This window comes from Tamandua tetradactyla, chromosome 3 (genome assembly GCF_023851605.1).
Source record: "Tamandua tetradactyla isolate mTamTet1 chromosome 3, mTamTet1.pri, whole genome shotgun sequence".
Classification (NCBI taxonomy): domain Eukaryota; kingdom Metazoa; phylum Chordata; class Mammalia; order Pilosa; family Myrmecophagidae; genus Tamandua; species Tamandua tetradactyla.
The window spans coordinates 203,882,533-203,902,588 of NC_135329.1; the positions used below are offsets into that span (position 1 = coordinate 203,882,533).

Consider the following 20,056-nt stretch of genomic DNA (forward strand, 5'->3'; position numbering starts at 1 on the left):
TATTCAGCATTAGTTGTCTCAGCTCTTGTGTCTCATTTGAGCTATTGGTTTGTTCCTTTGACTGAGCCATATTCTCAATCTTTTGAGCGTGGACAGTTATCTTCTGCTGCTGGCGTCTGGGCATTTATTCAGATTTCTCTTGGTGTTGGACCCAGCAAGGTTGTAATATTTTTCTGTGAAATCTCTGGGTTCTGTTTTTCTTATCCTGCCCAGTAGGTGGCGCTCGTGGCACCCGTTTGTCTGCGGGTCCCACCAGTAAAAGGTGCTGTGGGACCTTAAACTTTGGAAAACTCTCGCCGTCCTGGGGGTTTGCTAGCCGAAGCGGCTTGAGCCGGCCCTTGGTCCGAACGCAGGGAGGGTTGCTGGTCGCCGCAGCCAGGGAAAGAGCCCGTCCGAATTTCCTAGTCGGCCCTGGGCAACAAGCGTGGCGGGAGGGCGCCAGCGGCAGTGGCCCACCCGAGAGAGTGCACGTTCCCCGGGAGTCACGGGGTCACCGTTCTCCGCGGCCTGGGGGTTTCCGATCCAATTCTCTCAGTTGGTCCGGGGGCTGCGCGTGGTGTGGGCGCCAGTCGCCTTGGTTTCAGGGGACCACCTCTCCAATTCTCCCAGCCGGCCCGGGAAGGGGGAAGGGAGTAACTCCGGCCGCTTGCCACCCCGCCCGGTAAGGCCCGCGCGCCTCGGCGATCTCACCCGAGCTGCTTCTCTCAGCCAGCCAGCCGTTCCAGGATGGGGTACGCTGTCTTTTTTATCTCTGTTGTGGCTTTGGGCGCTTTCTGTATCGTTTCTACTCCCCTAGTAGGTGTCCTGGAGAAGAAACTAAGATCCGCGCGTCTTACTAAGCCGCCATCTTCCAGGAAGTTCCACACAATTTTCTTAGGATCTTAGAAAACTAGAAACTCCAATCAAAATATTTATCTGTATAGTATTCAAATTCATTTGCATATTGACTCCAAGGGATCCAGGACTTAATTATATAAAAAGTTAATTAATATGCCCCCACTGACATCATATTTTAAGCCATTATTATTGGTGTTAAACACATGAAATATATAATATTGGCTTTGTATTGATTGTTCTGTAGAAGGATGTATCTAGAATTTGCTTCTCATTAACTGCTATGTTGTCAGGCAGAAATAGCAGCTACAATTTTTCCCTGAGGGCTATATTCATTGTGGGTCAGCAAAGCCTGCACTTTGGCTGAGAATTTCTTCATTCAATACTTCTAAAAGGCCCAATAATGAGGTTTTCAATTATACAGATGTATGTGACTCCATTGATCCTATTCTCCGCTCATTCAAAGAGGTGGTCGTAAGATATCTTTTTCTTAAAGTCCTTCTGCTAAGATTCACAGGCTTATCACCGTGCTTAGAAGCTTGAACCCAAATTCTCTATGTTTTTATTAGTTTTTCATCCATCTCACTTAAAGTGATTCTTTGATACGAAAATGTCCCAACTTCCACCTGCTTCGTAGACACAGTTGAGATGACTGGACTGTGGGGAGTCCCAGGTGACTGCTGAGGCAGAGGCATGGGTAGGAGTAGAGAATTAGACACTACTTGCTGAAAAATAAGTTTGCCAGAACAGTTTATACAAGTTGCGCTTGTTATTTGGGCACAGTTTATACAAAATTTGCCTTAGTGTGAACACATGCAGTTACTAGAAACTCCACTGGAAACCATAGCCGATTCCCTCTTGGGGTCTGAGAAAAGATTCGTATTCTGTCTTTTTTTACTGGGAAACTTTTGAAAACTAGTGGAAAACCCAATTCTTCTTTCTCTAACACAGCAAACTTATGAAGTGTCTGCATGTCAAATGTTCACTTCTAAATTAGACTGTTTCGAACTCAGCAATCACTATTGCGAATAGATTTCCAAACTAGATCCAAAATATTATTTTTCATCCCACAAATAAGTTAACAAAATGTTAATTATTTCCCCAGGCCTGTAAAGGAATAGGTGTTGGGTAAGTTTTGAGTTTATTGAGTTTTAAGACCATTACCATCCTGCTATTTTTTGAATAAATGAAAATCTCACAGTGCCCACTTTGGCACTATACCAAACTTGGAACAAAACAGAAAATTAGCATGGTCCCTATGCAAGGATGAAATATAGATTTGTGAAGCATTCCATATTTTCTTTTTTCTGCACTATTTTTTCTGTAAACCTATAACTTCTCTACTAAAAAAAAATGAGAAAAAAAATCCCATGGGGCTAACTCCTCCTCATTAGGAGTCATGGAGCAGAAGGGTGTGGGGTATCCTAATTTCTGTCTCTAAAATTTGGTGGGCTTCTGGGAGAAAGCCCAGAATTCATTCCCTTTGGGAAATCTTATGTTAAATTCTACTTCAAGTGACAGAAAAAGTCAGATTTATGATTATGCCTATGGGAGCCAAAGTTCAGATAAATGAGATGTTCTCCATGGGTGGAAATTTAAAAAAAACTAGAATAAAAATAACACAATATGTGTTTTAGAGATGTGGCTTAGAAATGACCAGTTTTACAGTGTGAGTGTCCTTTTATTTTGTTATGATCATGGGAGAGTGGAGCAGAGATTAACAGAAAAGGGGCTTCTCATATATCCCGCATCTAAAGTGGATGAGCTGCTTCCTTATTTTAAAATGAGCTCAAACAGCATCACTGCTGGTAAGAGAGGGGCTTCCTTAACCCTAGAGCTGCTACCATTCGAGAGATGCAGTGTTGAAGGGGGGGCATTTGTCTTCAAGTGGGGACAGGAGGTGGCTCTGAAGGTGCTGGTCTAAGTTCTAGTCCAGCTGCCTGCACAGAAAAGATACTCAAAAGATTTGTTTTTTTTAAATCAAATATAAATGGTGGCCTCAAAATGTCATTGAATTTTTAAAATATTTTTTATTGTACACAACAAACAAACATTCTTGATATATAAACCTTCTATACATGGTGCACAATCTGTGGCTCATATCATCATCACATAGTTGTATATTCATCACCATGATCATTTTTTAGAACATTTGTATCTCTCCAGTGAAGGAAATAGAAAAGAAAAAACTCATATATGCCATACCCCTTACTCCTCCCTGTCATTAAGTATTTCAATCTACTAAATTTATTTTAACCTTTGTTCCCCCATTTTTTTAAAATTTTTTATCTATATTTTTATTTATCCATCCATAGCATAAGATAAAAGGAGCATCAGACTAGGTTTTCACAAATCACACAGTCACACTGCAAAGCAAGGATTGCCTTCCTTCCAGTCTGCAATAACACATGCCTCATTTCTGTCTGGAGCCTGGTCAGAGGTAGCTTTAGAGCCCACATTTCTACCAAGTCGCTTCAAAACATTCCAGGCCTTCTCTGTCAAGCTCCTCACAGCTCATCCAAAACTTTCCCCTATCCATTTAAAAAAAACGTTCCAACATGTTTGTATTTACAAACTGCAGCAGCACCCCACTCCTCTGCTACCAAAATCTGTTCTAGTTTACTAGCTGCCAGAATGCAATATACCAGAAATGCAATGGCTTTTAAAAAGGGGAATTTAATAAGTTGCAGGTTAACAGTTTTTAGGCCATGGAAATGTCCCAATTAAAGCAAGTCTGTAGAAATGTCCAATCTAAGGCATCCAGGGAAAGATACCTTGATTCAAGAAGACCAGTGAAGTTCAGGGTTTCTCTCTCAAATGGGAAAAGCACATGGCGAACACAGGGTTTCTCTCTTGGCTGGAAGGGCATATGGCAAACATTGTGTCATCTACTGGCTTTCTTTCCAGCTCCCCAGGAGGCATTTTCCTTCTCCAAAAGTCGCTGGCTGGTGGACTCTCTGCTTTGTGGTGCTGCAGCATTCACTGCTCTCTCAAATACTTGTGGCCTTCTCTCTTGTTCTCTGCTCTCTGAATCCTCCTTAAAAGCCTTCAAGTGATTAAACATCACTCATTGCAGACGACCCTCGGCTGATTACAAATGCAACCAGCTGTGGATACAGCTGATGTGGTCATGATTTAATTCTATGAAATGTCCTCATAGCAACAGACAGGCTAGCACTTGCCAAACGGGCACCACCCACCTGGCCAAGATGACACATGAACCTGACCAAAGCAGAGCACTGGGTATTCTTAAGAGACAGCAGGAGTGATGTTAACTAGGGTTTAGCAAACCATGGCAATTAACACCATCTAACTGAAGCATGCATAATAGTAGCCTCCAGAATAGCCTTTGACTCCATTTGATTTCTCTTGGTCACTGACATCTTATTTTATCACTTCTTTCCCCCCTTTTGTCAGGAAGGCACTGTTGATCCCACAGTGCCAGAGCCAGACTCATCCTCTGGAGTCATGCCTCACATTGTCACAGAGATTTTCACTCCTGAATGGCTTGTACCACAAAGTGGGGAAGGCAATGATTTTCCTTGTGGAGTTGAGCTTAAAGAGGCCACATCTGAGACCAAAAAGGTTTCCTAGAAGCAACTCTTATGCCTTATTAGAAGTATATGTCTACAACAATGCTTGTTCGATCTATTTACAAGAAGGATGAGGCATAGGATTAAGTCCAGCTTTGCTGTTATTGTCAGTGGAACGTATTATGATTCGTATGTCTGTGCAGGCATGCAGACATCTCTTTTCTAGACAGTCATTTATTTAATTAGCAAAGATGTATTTGCAGCCCCTACATGCAAAGTTCTAGGTAAGAGGCTATAAAGATAGTAAGCAGTATCCCTGCCCTCATGGTTCTTATTGTCTACTTTGAGAAACAACACGTACAAAATAGACCATCATATGAATGGTGCAGACCTTATATTAAGAAAATGTAGATCTTGTTTCTAGTTCTGCCTGAGAATCTGGAAGCAGTCTGTATGTAAAAATGCATTGTAGATGACACACTGAAGTTTCTGTATTGGAAAAACAGCAGTTAATTGGAATGCTGCAGGGTTGGGGTAGACTGATTAAATATCAACTTAATTTACATCTTGTCATAAAATCTGTTTTGACTAATATCTGTTGTTGGAAACCTTCCCAAGAGGCATTCTTATCCTTTTAAGTCTTATGAAAGTATAACTATTCTGACACTTCCATCTCTTGGAGTTGATCAAATCATCATTATAAACCTTTTCTGATTCATTTCAGTTCAAAATATTCACTCCCATCTTTGCATTCTCATAGACTGTCTTTCTTGAGAGCTGGGACCATAATTTTGACACTCCCAAGGCCTAACCTGTTGTAGGTTCTCAGTAAACGTCAATGAACAAATTGTCTCATTCATCCTTGTAGATATTCCTCATAACACCTAGCTCAGTACCTTGCACAAAACTGGAGCTCAGGGAATGTTTATGATGATGAGATGATGCTCATCACAGGTTGGATTGTCTGGGAAGCAAATGTGGGGACAGGATGAGGTATGCAAAGGGTTTACTGGGTTTCAGACTATGGAATGAAGCAGGATTAGGCAAGGGAGCGCCAGTGCTTCAAATGCAGACCTGAAATAAGATGCAGTCTCTGCCAGCCCAAAAAGGAGCTTCAGAGCAAAGCTTGCCAGTTAGAGAAGTCCTTTCTTGAGGCGTGGACCTGGGCATGCATCTTTAAGATATGTTTATGATGTGTTTTGCAAGATCTGCTACAGATCCTGACCTGTTTTTCATACCCTCCCTGCTGCCCCTGCCGCCCACTTTCAAAAGCATGTCCCTCCCTGACTGTGTTGCAGAATTTTCCATTTCTCTTTTTTTCTGATCTCTGAAATCCCCACTTCAGACATAGATAAGTTCTTGTTTTTAACAGCTCCAGCTAGACCAACCTTAATTAGCTTTAACTGTCAAGGCATGCACAATTAAAAAGAAGGTTAACCTAGGAGAATATTTTGCCTAATTATAATAGCAAAGATCACAGAACCGTAAACCAGAAGCCTTGTTTGGCTGGGCTATGTTTTGAAACTGTACCCTGTAACTGGACAATAACAAGACAATTAATGACTGGCCCCGTCTGTATCCCTTTACCTTATTTTGCAACCATGAAGTTGGGTGCCCTTGCTTGTAGCACCTTATTGATTAATATGAGTCAGCCCAGACTTAAAACCCTAAATTATTTAACAAGTCTTGCTGAACCAAGCCAGTTATAATCAAGGTTAGCACATCTGATGTGCATGCACGGTAGCCTAAATATGTAATCACCCTACACATAATTAGACTATCTCTGACCTTCTCATCTCAAACCACCTTGCTTGTTATCGGAAGCCTGCCTGTCTTTGTTTGAATGCTTTAAGACATTCTGGAGTTCTGGAGACTTGAGGATTTCCTTCCTGTCTTCCCAAGGCTAATATTTGCTAAATAAAATTTTTCTCTTTTCAAAATCCTGGTGTTTACTGACTGACTCTGTGACCCTTGGGCAAGGACTCGCTTTTTTTTTACGTTTTTAAAATAATTTTTATTGGAGGATTTATAGCTTTATATAAAAAGAAATGCAGAAAATAGAGTTCCAGATAACCCTCCCATTATTAACACTTTGCATTAATGTGGTAACTTTGTTACAATTGATGAAAAAATATTATAATTATACTTGTAACATATATTCTAATTATACTTAAAACACTTTATATTGTACAGTCCAATAATTTTGTAAGTGCTTTGTGCTGTATAGACATTAATATCCTTGAACTAATATTATTCTGGAAGAGGAAAATTTATTAGCATTTCTATAGGTCATTTGAAAACCTGGGAGAAAAACTTGCATGCCTACATTTTTTTCAAAGTAGTTACCTTTCAGTTAAATCATATTATAGCCATTAGAAATATTAATAATAACTATAAATCACTGAATGCTTAGGCACTGAGTTAAGCTTTTTAAGTTAAGCTTATTTTTCTGAACCGTGGTATCTTCATCTCTAAAATAATTATGATACAAGCATTAATTTAGACTGTTGTTATGAGGATTAGATGAGAGAATGTATGTAAAATAAAAAGTATGGTACAAGGCACGTTCCATACATAATTAATTTTTTATTTTTAAATTGAAATATATATTCACGTACCATGTAATCATCCAAAGTGTACAGTCAGTGGTTCACAGTATCATCATATAGTTGTGCATTCATCCTCACAATAGATTTGTGAACATTTTCATTACTCCAAAAAAATAAAAATAAGAATAAAAATTAAAAATAAAAGTAAATCATCCCCCCATTTATTTATTTATTTTTGTCTTTTATTTTTCTTACTCTCTGTCTATACACTGGATAAAGGGAGTGTCAGTCACAAGGTTTTCACAGTCACACGTTCACATCTTAAAAGCACTATAGTTATTCAATTACCTTCAAAAATCAAGGCTATTGGATTGAAGTTCAGCAGTTTTAGTTATTTCTTTCTAGCTGCTCCAATGCACTAAAAACTGGGAAGGGGTATTTATATATAGCATGAGAAGAATCTCCAGAGTGATCTCTTGATCTCTGTCTGAAATTTCTTAGCCACTGAAATTTATTTTGTTTCATATCTCTACCCTCTTTTGTTCCAGAAGGTTTTCTCACTCCCATGTTGCCAGGGCCAGGCTAATCCTTAGGACTCATGTCCTGTGTTGCCAGGGAGATTTATATCCCTTGGAGTCATGCCCCATGTAGAGGGGAGAGCGGTGAGCTCACCTGCAGAATTGGCTTGGAGAGAGTGACCATGTTTGAGCAACAAAAGAGGTTCTCTGGGGTGACTCTTAGGCATAATCATAAATACGCTTGGCTTTTTCTCTGCAGAAGTAAGTTTCTTAAGGGTAAGCCCCAAGATCGAGGGCCTGGCCTATCAAATTGGCAGTCCCCAGTGACTGCAAGAATATCAAGTGTTCCCCAGGTTGAGAAGTTTAATATTTCTGCTATTTTCCCCCTAGTTCTTCAAGGGGATTTTGCAAATACTTTTTAATCTTCTTCCCAGATTACTCTGGGATGTATCGGGGCATCACACCAACCCGTATAAACCAGCAAGACCTCACTCCCTATTCAAGGTTTCTTGTAATTATGTGTTCCAATAAGCTGACCATACAAGTTAAATTCTATATTTGCTGCAGAAAATATAAATTTTTCACCAAATAAACATCTTTTCCTTTGGTCACACAGAAGTTGATGTTTTAAAATAAAGTCAGTGTAATCCTTTGCTGTTTAGTCTGATTTACCCTAGTCCTAAACAGATCAGCTTCACTCATATTTCTAATTGAAGTCTAGCCTCTTTTTCAATATTTTTAACAGTTGCTACAGTATATAGCAGTATACTGCTATACTAAATAACAGTATTTAACAGGGGTAATACTGGTTTTCATGGCTGTGGAACTCTAGCTCTGTGTCTCAGGTGTCACACAAATACCCAAAGTTTGACGGACTGACCAGGTTATATACAAAGAGCTCAGCAGTTCAGAATGTAGAGTTAACAGTTACAGTTCCAGAATAGATGTGATTGCTTTAAGAGCTTACAATCTAGGAACCTTTACAATAGGTTTTCACCTGATAACCTATGCTCTCAAATTCAATTCTCAGAGTTTGTATATTATAGTTAATCTATATTAGTGGAGCATTATAATATTTGTTTTTTAGTTTCTGGCTTATTTCATTCAACATACTGTCCTCAAGTTTCATTCACTTTGTTGCATACCTCACAACTTAATTGCATTTCATAGCCACTCAATAGTCCATTTTATGTATACACCACAGTTCTCCCTTCTTTTCCTCAATTGATATACCCTTAGGCCACCTCAATCCATTGCAGATCACGAACACTGCCTTCATAAAAACCAATGTGCAAATATCTATCTTTGTCTCCACTTTCAGTTCCTCCAAGTATACACTGTATTACGGGGTTGCAGGATCATATGGTGGCGCTACCACGCTGCCTTCCAGAGGGGCTGTACCATTCTACTTCCCTACCAACACTGTCTAGTTACATCTCTCCACATTTTCCCCAGTGCTTGTATCTCTCTATCTCTGTTCATTATAAATCACAAACTATACAATCCAACCTAAGTAAAACTCAGTGGTTCCCATTATAATCACATAGCCATGCCTTCACCCACAATCTGCATGAGGACATTTGCATTTGTTCTGCAAAGAATCCCGTACCTCTCCCTTATATCCCCCTCTTACTGACATTTAGCTTTGGCATACTGCCTTTGTTACATTCAACAGAAGCATATTACAATGTTACTGTTAACTATGGACCCTAGTTTGCATTGATTGCCCCCCCACCATCCCATTTTCAACACCTTGCAATGTTGACATTTATTTGTTCTCCCTCATGCAAAGACATTCTTACATGTGTACGTTTAATCACCCTCATTGTTCACTCCAGGCATTGCTAAGTTATACCGTCCAAGCACTTATCCTCTTTTTTTCCTTCTGATGTCACACATGCCCCCAGCCCTCCTCTCTCAACCATACTCATACTCAGCCTTGTTCAGTGTACTTACACTATTGTGCTCCCATCAGATAGTATTGTGCTATCCATTTCTGAATCTTTACAATCAGTTCTTTTGAACATTTTGTACTCCTTCAGCATCAAATACTCAATCTCTACCAACTTTCTATCTACTGATAACCTGTGTTCTCAGCTTTAACTATCAAAGTTCACTCATTAATGTTAGTTCATATTAGTGAGACCATACAGTATTTGTCCTTTTGTTTTTGGCTAATTTCTCTCAGCATAATGTCCTCAAGTTTCATCCAAGTTGTTATATTCTTCATGACTTACTCTAACAGCTGCATAATATTCCATCATATATATATATATATATATATACCACAGCTTGTTTAGCCACTCATCCATTAATAGACTTTGGGCTGTTCCTATGTCTTGGCAATTGTGAATAATGTTGCTATAAACATAGGTGTGCAAATGTCCATTTGTGTCCTTGTCTTCAGTTTCTCCAAATACATACCTTGTAATGGGATTACTGGATCATATGGCAATTCTATACTTAGCTTCCTGAGGAACTGTCCAACTGCCTTCCAGAGTGGCTGAACCATTTTACATTCCCACCAATGGTGAATAAGTGTAACTTTTACTCCACATTCTCTCCAGCACTTGTAGTTTTCTGGGTTTTTTTTGTTTGTTTGTTTTTTGGTAATGACCATTTTAGTGGGTGTGAGATGATATCTCATTGTAGTTTTGATTTGCATTCCCCTAATGGCCAGTGAGGTTGAGCATCTTTTCATATGTTTCTGAGCCATTTGTATTTCCTCTTTGGAAACGTGTCTGTTCATTCTTTTGCCCACTTTTTCAGTTGGGTTGTTTGTCTTTTTGTTGTTGAGTTGTAGAATTTCCTTATATATTCTGCATATTTAATTGTCTAATATGTGGTTTCCAAATACTTTCTCCCAGTCATGGGTGGCCTTTTTACTTTCCTGGCAAAGTCCTTTGATGCACAAAAGTATTTAATTTTGAGGAGGTCCCATTTATTTATTTATTTATTTCATTGCTTGCACTTTGGGTATAAGGTTTAAGAAATCATCTTCTATCACAAGATCTGTAAGATATTTCCTTACTTTTCTTCTTAAAGTTTTATGGTCTTAGCTTAAGTTTTTGATCCATTATGAGTTAATTTTTGTATAGGGTGTGAAATATGGGTCCTTGTTCATTCTTTTGGATATGGATATCCAGTTCTCCAAAACCACTTATAGAAAGGGCTGTTCTGTTCCAGTTGAGTTGGCTTAACTGCCTCATCAAAGATCGATTGTCCATAAAAATGAGACCTCTCGTTCTGAACTCTCAATATGATTCCATTGGTCAGTATCTCTAACTTTACATCAGTACTATGCTGCTTTGACCACTGAAGCTTTGTAGTATGCTTTAAAGTCAGACAGTGTGAGATAGCCACTTCATTTCTCTTTCTCAAAATATTTTTGTAAGCTATTTGAGGTACCCTGTCCTTCCAAATAAATTTCGCTATTATTTTTTCTATTTCTAAAAAGTAAGTTGAAATTTTAATTGGTATTTTGTTGAATCTATAAATCAATTTGGGTAGAATCAATACCTTAACTATATTTAGTCTTATAATCCATGAACATAGCATGTCCTTCAATTTATTTAGGTCTTCTTTGATTTCTTTTAGGAATTTCTTGTAGTTTTCTGTGTGTAGGTCTTTTGTGGCCTTGGTTAAATTTATTCCTAAATATTTTATTCTTTTGATCACTTTTGTAAATTGAATTCTTTTCTTGGTTTCCTCCTCGGAATGCTCATTACTAATTCTATTAGTTAGAATCCTCTAGAGAAACAGAACCAGCAGGAGTCTTCTGTAAATATGAGATTTATAAAAGTGTCTCATGCAATCATGGGGATGCAAGAGTCCAAAATTTGTAGGGTAGGCCATGAGCTGGCAGCTCCAATGACGGTCCTTAATGAATACCCCAGGAGAGGCTGGCTGGCTGAAGTGGAAATAGAGATAACGTCTTCTGAATTCTCTTTAAAAGCCTTTAGGTGGTTAGATTAAGTGTCACTCATTGCAGAGGCACTCCCCTTAGCCAACTGCAGATATAATCAGCCATGTTTGCAGCCAACATGCTCATGATTTAAGTCCATGAAATGTCCTTACAGTAATAGACAGGCCAGTGCTTGCTTGACCTGACAACTGGTCATCATCACCGGCCATGCTAACACCGGAACCAAACCATCTCACTAGTGTATAGAAACATTACTGATTTGGGGATATTGATCTAGTACCCTGCCACTTTGCTATACTCATTTATTAGCTCTATTAGCTTTGCTTTACTTTTTTTTTTGGATTTTGAATATATAGTATCATGCCATCTGCAAACAATGAAAGTTTTACTTCTTTCTTCTGAATTTGGATGCCTTTTATTTCTTTTCCTTGTTTAATTGTTCTAGCTAGAACTTCCAATTCAATGTGGAATAACAATGGTGACAGTGGACATCCTTGTCTTGTTCTTAATCTAAGAGGGCAAACTTTCAGTCTTTCCCCATTGAGTATGATATTAGCTGTGCCTTTTTTTTATACTCCTTTCATCATATTGAGGAAATTCCCTTCTATTCCTATCCTTTGAAGTGTTTTTATCAAGAAGGAATATCGAATTTTTCAAATGCCTTTTTTGCATCAATTAAGATTATTGTGTGGTTTTCTGCTTTGATTTATTGATGTGGTATGTTATATTAATTGATTTTCTTGTGTTGGACTAGCCTTGCATTCCTGGAATAAATCCCAGTTGGTCATGGTGTATAATTCTTTTAATGTGCTGCTGGATTCGATTTGCAAACATTTTGCTGAGGAATTTATCATCTATATTCATTAAAGAGATTGGTCTGTAATTTTCTTTTCTTGTAGTATCTTTTTCTGGCTTTGGTATTAGGATAATGTTATTTTCATAGAGTGAGTTAGGTAATTTCCTGCCTCTTCAATTTTTTTGAAGAGTTTAAACAGCATTGGTACTAATCTTTTTTTGAATACTTCATAGAATTCCCATGTGAAGCTATCTGGTGCTGAACTTTTCTTTTTTGGAAGGTTTTTGATGACTGATTCAATCTCTTTGTTTGTGATTAGTTTGTTGAAGTTGTCTGTTCCTTCTCGAGTCATTGTTGCTAGTTCATGCTTTTCTAGAAAGTTGTCTATTTCATGGACATTTTCTAGAGGTGCTCATAGTATCCTCTCATTATCTCCTTTATTTTTGTGGGACTAGTGGCTTTGACCCCTCTCCCATTTCTGATTTTATTTATTTTCATTCTCTCTCTCTCTTTTTTTGTCAGTCTAGATAAGGGTCCATCAATTTTTTTGATTTTTGTCAAAGAACCAATTCTGGTTTTGTTGATTCTATTGTTTTCATATTCTCAATTTTATTTATTTCTTCTCTAATCTTTGTTATTGCTTTCCTTCTGTTTGCTTTGGGGTTAGTTTGCTGTTCTTTCTCTAGCTCCTCCAGGGTACAGTTAATTTCTTTATTTTTGTGCTACTTCTTTTTTAATAATCATTTAAGGCCATAAATTTTCTTTTCAGCACAACTTTACTGCATTCTTTAAGTTTTGATATGTTGTGTCTTCATTTTCCATGAGATATTTACTGATTTCTCTTGTAATTTCTTCCTTGACCCACTGCTTATTTAAGAACGTGTTGTCTAGCTTCCATATAATTGTGAATTTTCTGGCCTTCCACCTGTTATTAATGTCTACATTCATTCTGTTATGATCTGTGCAAGTGTTTTGTTTAATTTCAGTCTTTTTAAATTTATTGAGACCTGCCTTGTGGACCAGCTTGTGGTCTATCCTGGAGAATGACCCATGAGCATGTGAGAAAAATGGGTATCCTGCTTTTGTGGGGTGTAATGTTCTGTAAATGTCTGTTAAGTCTGGTTCATTTATTGTATTATTCAACATAATGTCTTTCAGATATTAGTATAGAATATATCTAGCCCCACTCTTCTCTTTGTTGTTTGCATGAAATATCTTTTCCAACCTCTCACTTTCAATTTATCTTTGTCCTTGGGTTTAAAGCATGTTTCTTATAGATAGTGTATAGATGGGTCCCCTTTTTAATTCATTCTGCCAGTCTGTGTTTTGACTGGGGAATTTAATCCATTAACATTTTATGTTATTATTGTAAAGGAAGTACTTTCTTCTACCATTTTTGTCCTTTGGATTTTATAGGTTATAGCGTATTTCTTTCTCTTTTTACCTTTACTGGTAGTCTCCATTTCTACATTCTTCTCCATACCTCTCTCTCCTGTCTTTTCCTATCTCCCTCATTTTTGAAGGACAGTTTTGTTGGAAATAGAATTCTTAGTTGGCAGTTTCTCTCTTTCAGAATCTTAAGTATATCATACCACTGCCTTCTCACCTCCACAGTTTCTGCTGAGAAATGCACACATAGTCTGATTGAGCTTCCCTTGTATGAGATGGATTGATTTTCTCTTACTGCTTTCAGAATTCTCTCTTTGTCTTTGACTTTTGACAGTCTTATTCATAAGTGTCTTGGTGTAGATCTATGTAGATCTATTTGTGTACTTCTCAGATCTGTAATTTTATGTCTTTCATAAGAGATGGGAAATTTTCAGTGATAGTTTCCTCTATTATTCTTTATGCATGGCCCCTTTTCCTTCTTTTCTCCCTCTGGGACACCCATAACACATATATTCATGCACTTTATGTTGTTATATAATTCCCTCAGTCCTTGCTCATATTTTTTCCATTCTTTTCCCTATCTATTCTTTTGTGTGTAGGATTTCAGATGTCCTGACCTCTAGTTCACTGATTCTTTCTTCTTCCTCTTCAGATCTGCAGTTGTAAGTCTCCATTGTGTTTTTCACCTCTTCTATTGTGCCTTTCATTTCCATCAGTTCTGCTATTTGTTTTTTTAAACTTTTGAGTTCTTCTTTATGGTTGCCCAGTGTCTTCTTTATATCTGTCAACTTTTTGTCATATCTTCCCTCAACTCATTGATTTGATTTTTGACTTGATTTAGCATGTTTGATTGAACATTAATTAGCTGTTTCAACTCCTGTATCTCATTTGAAGTGTTAATGTACTCCTTTAACTAGGCTATATTTTTGTTTTTCCTAGTATGACTCATAATTTTTTGTTGGTGTCTCAGGCATCTGAGTTTCTTTAATTAGTTTATTCTAGAGGCCATTTTCCCTCTTTTGCCTAAGGTTTTCTTGTTGATTAGCTTTGTCCTATGTTGTTTTGGCATTCAGTGCAACTTATTCTAGACCACCAGCTTAGATTCTATTTAATTGTTCAGAACTTTTCAGCTCTGTTTTCTGGTTCTTTCCCTGCCTATATGGAACTTTTTATTGAGGAGTTTCTCCCCAGATATGATCAACTCTAATCAGATTTCCCAGACTTGGCACTTAGGTCTCAAGACACTTAATCAGTGTCAAGTTTCCCTGAAGATGAGGCTAGCCGGTTGTCTGATTTTTCTGTGGTGCCTCTAGACTCTGTGCTTTTCCTGTCCTACCCATCAGGTGGCACTTGTCAGCCTGCAGCTCCCCATTGCTGTAAAAGTGGTGTGGAGCCTTTGATTTTCAGCCTTCCAGAGGGATGGTTGGCACAGAGGTTGAGGTGGAAGGTGGGTTTAAGCTATTTCTGGTTCCTAACCCCTGGGGTCTGAATGATGTTAAGGAGGGCCACCACTTTAGCTTGGTCCCATCCCACCTTTCTTGGGGAAGACACACCGTTTAGGGAATTATCTCTTTCACTTGACATGTCATCTTAACACTATCCTTACCTGGGTCAGAGCTGACAAGTGAAAATGCCTGAGGCTTTCTCTAATGAGCTACTTAGAATACTTTTAAAAAATAAGAGAGAGAAAAATCATATCAAATAAAATATTTTTTCTCAACCAGTCCCCAGCTCCCAAGGTTTGCCAGTTAAGAGCTGGAGTTGGTACCCAGGTCTATAAAGGGACATAGCCTTTTTCAAGTATTCTGAGCTTGGCTGACTCCAGAAGCCTCTGTTTTTTTTGCTTCTTAGTTATCCTTTTTTTCTTTGTAGGGATACAGAGAGCTCAGTGTTACTTTCCTGCTTTCTCTGGGTTTAACAGTGCTCTGAGCTTGTGTTCAGTAGTCCAAATTTGTTATTTAGAACTGCAATTGGGGCTTGGTGGAGCTCTCTTCCTTTGCTCCTAGGAGAGCCTACTTCTTTTTCCCACTGGGAAGTGTCTCCCACAGCCTGCTGTGCCAGTGAGGGAGGGTGCCAGCCTCTGCACGTCAGACGCTTCACCGTGGGCTGTGATCTTGGCCATTCCACCCATTCCAGATTGGTGTACAGTGTGTGTCCCATCGCGAATGTCCCGCAAACTGTTGTTCCAGACAGTTCCTGGCTATTTACTAGTTGCTTTAGAGGACTAGTTAAATTCCAGACTTCCCTACACTGCCATCTTGCCATACATTTTTTAACCCATATTAATTTTTTAAAAAAGAAAATAGGAAAACTAAAGAAAAAGAGCTCATATTCTTATGAGCTTTGCCTTCCTAAATGAGGGAGCTAGAATCTTTACACACTTTCCAAGAGGGAAGACTCAGTTTTTGAAAAATGCATTCTAGAGAATCCAAGCAGCTTTCATTCTTGTGACAAAGCTCTTTAGTGATTTATGTGATAGATGTTTTGTTCTCTCATAAATCTCTTAGGAAAGATATCGATGTCCTTAATGTTTTATAAATGTAATGCTTCATAAAGCAATAAAATTTTTCATGTACAAATATATATGTAATTTTTGAAATAGAAAAAATATAACATTTTTTTTCATGCATTTCAGTACTGATGTCAGTGCCCTAGTAGAAGAGATCCAGAAAGTAGAACCTCTGATCACGGCTTCACGAACAAACCAAATAAAACTTTTAATACAGAGATTAAAAGATAAACTTGGACAGCACAGTGACCACAAATTCTATCTTTTTAAGGTAATGGAAGTTTTAAGATATTAGATAAAGAATTTAAATGAAATAACTGATTTTCTACTAATTTGAGATAAAATACAAATGATATTTTCACTTTCCCTAAAACACTTTTTCAAGAAAAATGCTTGTCAGTAGTTTAATTCCTTACCTTGAATATGTTGTCTAAGAGTCTCAATAAATGTTTATTAAATAAATGAATGAAATTTGAAACATTTATTTCTTGAGGTTAAAAAAAAAGATTTGTAGTAATTTTAGCTCCCTTCTACAGTTTAAAGATGATCGTAAAAGTAATTTTAGGTTATTGAATAACTAGAATTTTTTCCAGTTAGAATAATATTAGGATATTGTGTTTCATGATATAGTGACATTTCAGTTTCTATGTAGTTTAGTAAATTATCCATCACTAAAGCTTTATAATATTAATGAAAATTGAATGTTAACGTTATAGTTTTCAATGATTAAACAGTTAACAAATGTAGTTATTTATTAATTAAAAACAGCTTTTATTTTTCTTATTATTTAACACTAATAGTTTATTCAATGATTCCTTCAAATTACATGACTTTTTCTGATATAAATATAATCATTATAATAAAATATAACTCTGCATACCTTATCTGATATGAAATAAAAAGACAATCTTTTACAAAAGTCATTCATTCAAGTTTCTGGAATAAGATGGTTACACTTGTGATACCTCCTTTCCCAGTAGGTGGCAATGTTTCATTAAAAATATGAGCTCTATAAATCGTGTGACCTTGAAACTTATCATCCAAAGGCATTTTTGATAGTAATAAGGGATGCTATTAATACTTTGTCCCTGAAGCAGATGTAACTGGGACTATTCAAGCATAACTAATCACTGTATCTATGAACAGATTATCTAGTATATGTGTATTCATTCAATAAATATTTATTAAGTATCCACTATGTGCTAGACGTGGTGATTGAAAGATGAATAAGAAAACATAATGCCTGATTCTAAGGGAAATTTAGGCTTCAAGAAAAATAGTACATGGTAAAACTATATTTGGGACATATTTAATATATTTCATATATACACCGTGCAATCAAATATGCATAACTGAATGTGATATGTAAAAGCAAATGTCACAAATTAGTACTATTTATCTAATTTAAATAGCCATAATTACTCTTCAAGGGAAATCAGTGGAAAACACAAGGTCAGTTATTTAGTTGTATTTTTACAGTTATCTGTAACTATGTATTATTGGTTTTAGTAATAAGAGGTAATAACATATTTATTCTTACTTGTTCACATATTGGCTATTGCCTGTTTATTATGTATAATAAAGACAACATTGACTGGCTTATTTGGTTTGAAGTTGATTTCATTAATTAAAGTTAATTTGCTTTGATTTGAAAACAAACAGCATTTTCTTTCATTCAAGGTTCTCAGAGCACATATACTGCCATTGACTAATGTTGCACTTAACAAATCGGGCTCATGGTAAGGTTTGTTTATTTCTAACTTTTAATATTCAAGGGATTAAAACCTTTCCAAGTGTTTGTCAGAGATTCCAGGTAGGTATGCAATGCTCATTTCTCTCATTTTAATTCCCTCCTGAATATAGAAGAGAAACATAAGCCCTCTCTCGCAACCCTAAATCTGAGTTCTCTTTATTTGAGCCATTGTGGTAACCTCTGGGAGGGAGGCATATTGAATTCTCAGTAAACATGACATTTGCTGTGTAACTTGTCTTGGGTGTGGGTCAGGAGATTCCTGGTGTGTGGGGGGTGGGGGTTAACCCTTAGATTTGATTTGGCGTTAGAAGCAGCCACACAGGAACAGTATCGTGGTTGGTTGTGATCAGCTTGTGCAGAGCAGACTTTTCCCCTCCAGCTCAGCGTCATGGAATACGGTGAATCTTGAAGGCTGTTTTCAAAGCATGGCTGCAACCACCTAGAAAAATTGTTTATTAGTTAAAGTTTTCAATGTTAAAATAAAAATAACAAAAGTACTAGAAGGAAACAGAGCTCAATAATTCAAACATAATTGTATTGTGAAGGAATTTTTAAACAATTGCAAAGGTGCTAAGTAGGAAAGGTGAGCTAGAAGACTAATTTTGGAATATAGAATATATATATATATATATGCATATTTATATATATATATGTACATATGCATATACCTATAAATATGAATCTACATCTCTCTAGAGGTAGAGGAAGACCACAGGAGATCTTCCACTTTAGTTAGGTTTAGTTATCAGAATCCATTTTCACTTTTTTGTCCTAGCATTTAAAATTCAGACTGGCTTTTCAAGTTTGGGCATTTTTTTTCTGTGTTGGGAGAATGCCTTTTTGTTATACTCTTTGTCTTTTTACTAACAGTTTTTCTCTTTCAGAGATTTAAAAAAATTAAAGTCTCTTTTCTGGTGGAATATTTGAGAAGTGACTGAATTCTTATTTTACCTTAAAATATGATAGGTAACTGTACTACCTATTCCTGTAATAGAGAAGTCATGCTAAAGGATCTGCTAATTTATTTATTAAAGAAATGCTTTTTGGAACTCTTATTGGTGGACCAGTCATTGTCCTAGGTCTGGGAATGACAGCAATAAACCAGATGGGTTTAAGGAATAGCAAGTGTAAAAGAAACATTCTGGCTCTTCAGAGACCAGCAGGAATGTGCATGTGGCTGGTCAGGGTGTCAGGGTGTGCTGCTGGGATAAGCTGAAGTCCCAGAGGTAGCCGGGGACTCTGTTGGCCTGTTAATTATAAATTGAAGTTTGAATTTTCCTCTAAGCTGGTAGGACAACATATAAGGAAGATTAAAAAACAAAACAAAACTCCTATTTTGCACGCAAAGTAGACTTATCAGTGCCACGAGTGATCCAAGTTACATTAGAAGACTGTTTCATTTGTTTAGGCAAGAGATGGAAGCAGTGGCATTCGTGAGAAGTGGGCATGCATTTTGTGATTGTGTGGATAGGACTGCAATAATAGATTGGATGGGGGATATGAGGGAAAGAGAGGAATCAAGAATGATGCCAAGGTTTTACAGTCTGAGCAACTGGTAGAATGGTAAAGCATTTACTGAGATACATTAAAGCTTCAGAAATTATACATACATACATATATATATATATATATATATATACAGTTACATATAAGAATGAGAACCATTATCTACAGTCACAGTCTTCATTTTATTTAAAGACTTTTATTTTGGGTTTAGGATAAAATAAAGTTTCTAAGTCAATAGATTCAGATATTGTCCTCAATTTGAGTTTGTTCTGCCTACATAGTTTGCGTTGTAAAAAGCAAAATAAATGAAGTTATTATCCTGCAGGAAACAAATGAAGTTTTTAGTAATACACCACGATTCTTACTGTGCAATGTATATTTACGTCTTGTGTTAGTTTTATCACAGGAAGCTATGACCGAACATGCAAACTCTGGGACACTGCCTCAGGAGAGGAGCTTCACACCCTGGAGGGTCACAGAAATGTGGTCTATGCCATTGCCTTCAACAATCCTTATGGGTAAAAAGACGTTTGTCCAATATTCATTCATTCACTTGTTCCTTCATTAATTCATCCATTCATCTATTGGTCAAGGAAGGGAAGAAAACAGAGAAGTAAAAGTTAGCTTCCCAAGATCACATAGTAGTAAAGAGGAGACCTGGAGTTGAGGCTTAAGCTAGACAGATTCTAATGCCTTTGGAAGTTCGACAGGCAGTTCCTATGATGTTTGTAGCACTGGTCTGAT

General features: G+C 37.2%; 1 protein-coding gene and 1 pseudogene across 5 annotated transcripts in view; both read left to right on the forward strand.

Moving 5' to 3' along the window:
* DAW1 (dynein assembly factor with WD repeats 1) overlaps positions 1–20,056 on the forward strand; it is a 95,225-nt gene that overhangs the window by 39,380 nt on the left and 35,789 nt on the right. For 4 of the 5 annotated variants that reach the window (XM_077155342.1, XM_077155341.1, XM_077155345.1 and 1 more), the window contains 3 exons: positions 16,180–16,324; positions 17,734–17,792; positions 19,708–19,830. In XM_077155342.1, coding sequence (XP_077011457.1) covers positions 16,180–16,324; positions 17,734–17,792; positions 19,708–19,830 — 327 coding nt within the window. The remainder of the gene's footprint in view (positions 1–16,179; positions 16,325–17,733; positions 17,793–19,707; positions 19,831–20,056) is intronic. The other variant, XM_077155344.1, reaches the window with a different exon arrangement.
* Positions 2,035–2,135, forward strand: LOC143678519 (U6 spliceosomal RNA; annotated as a pseudogene).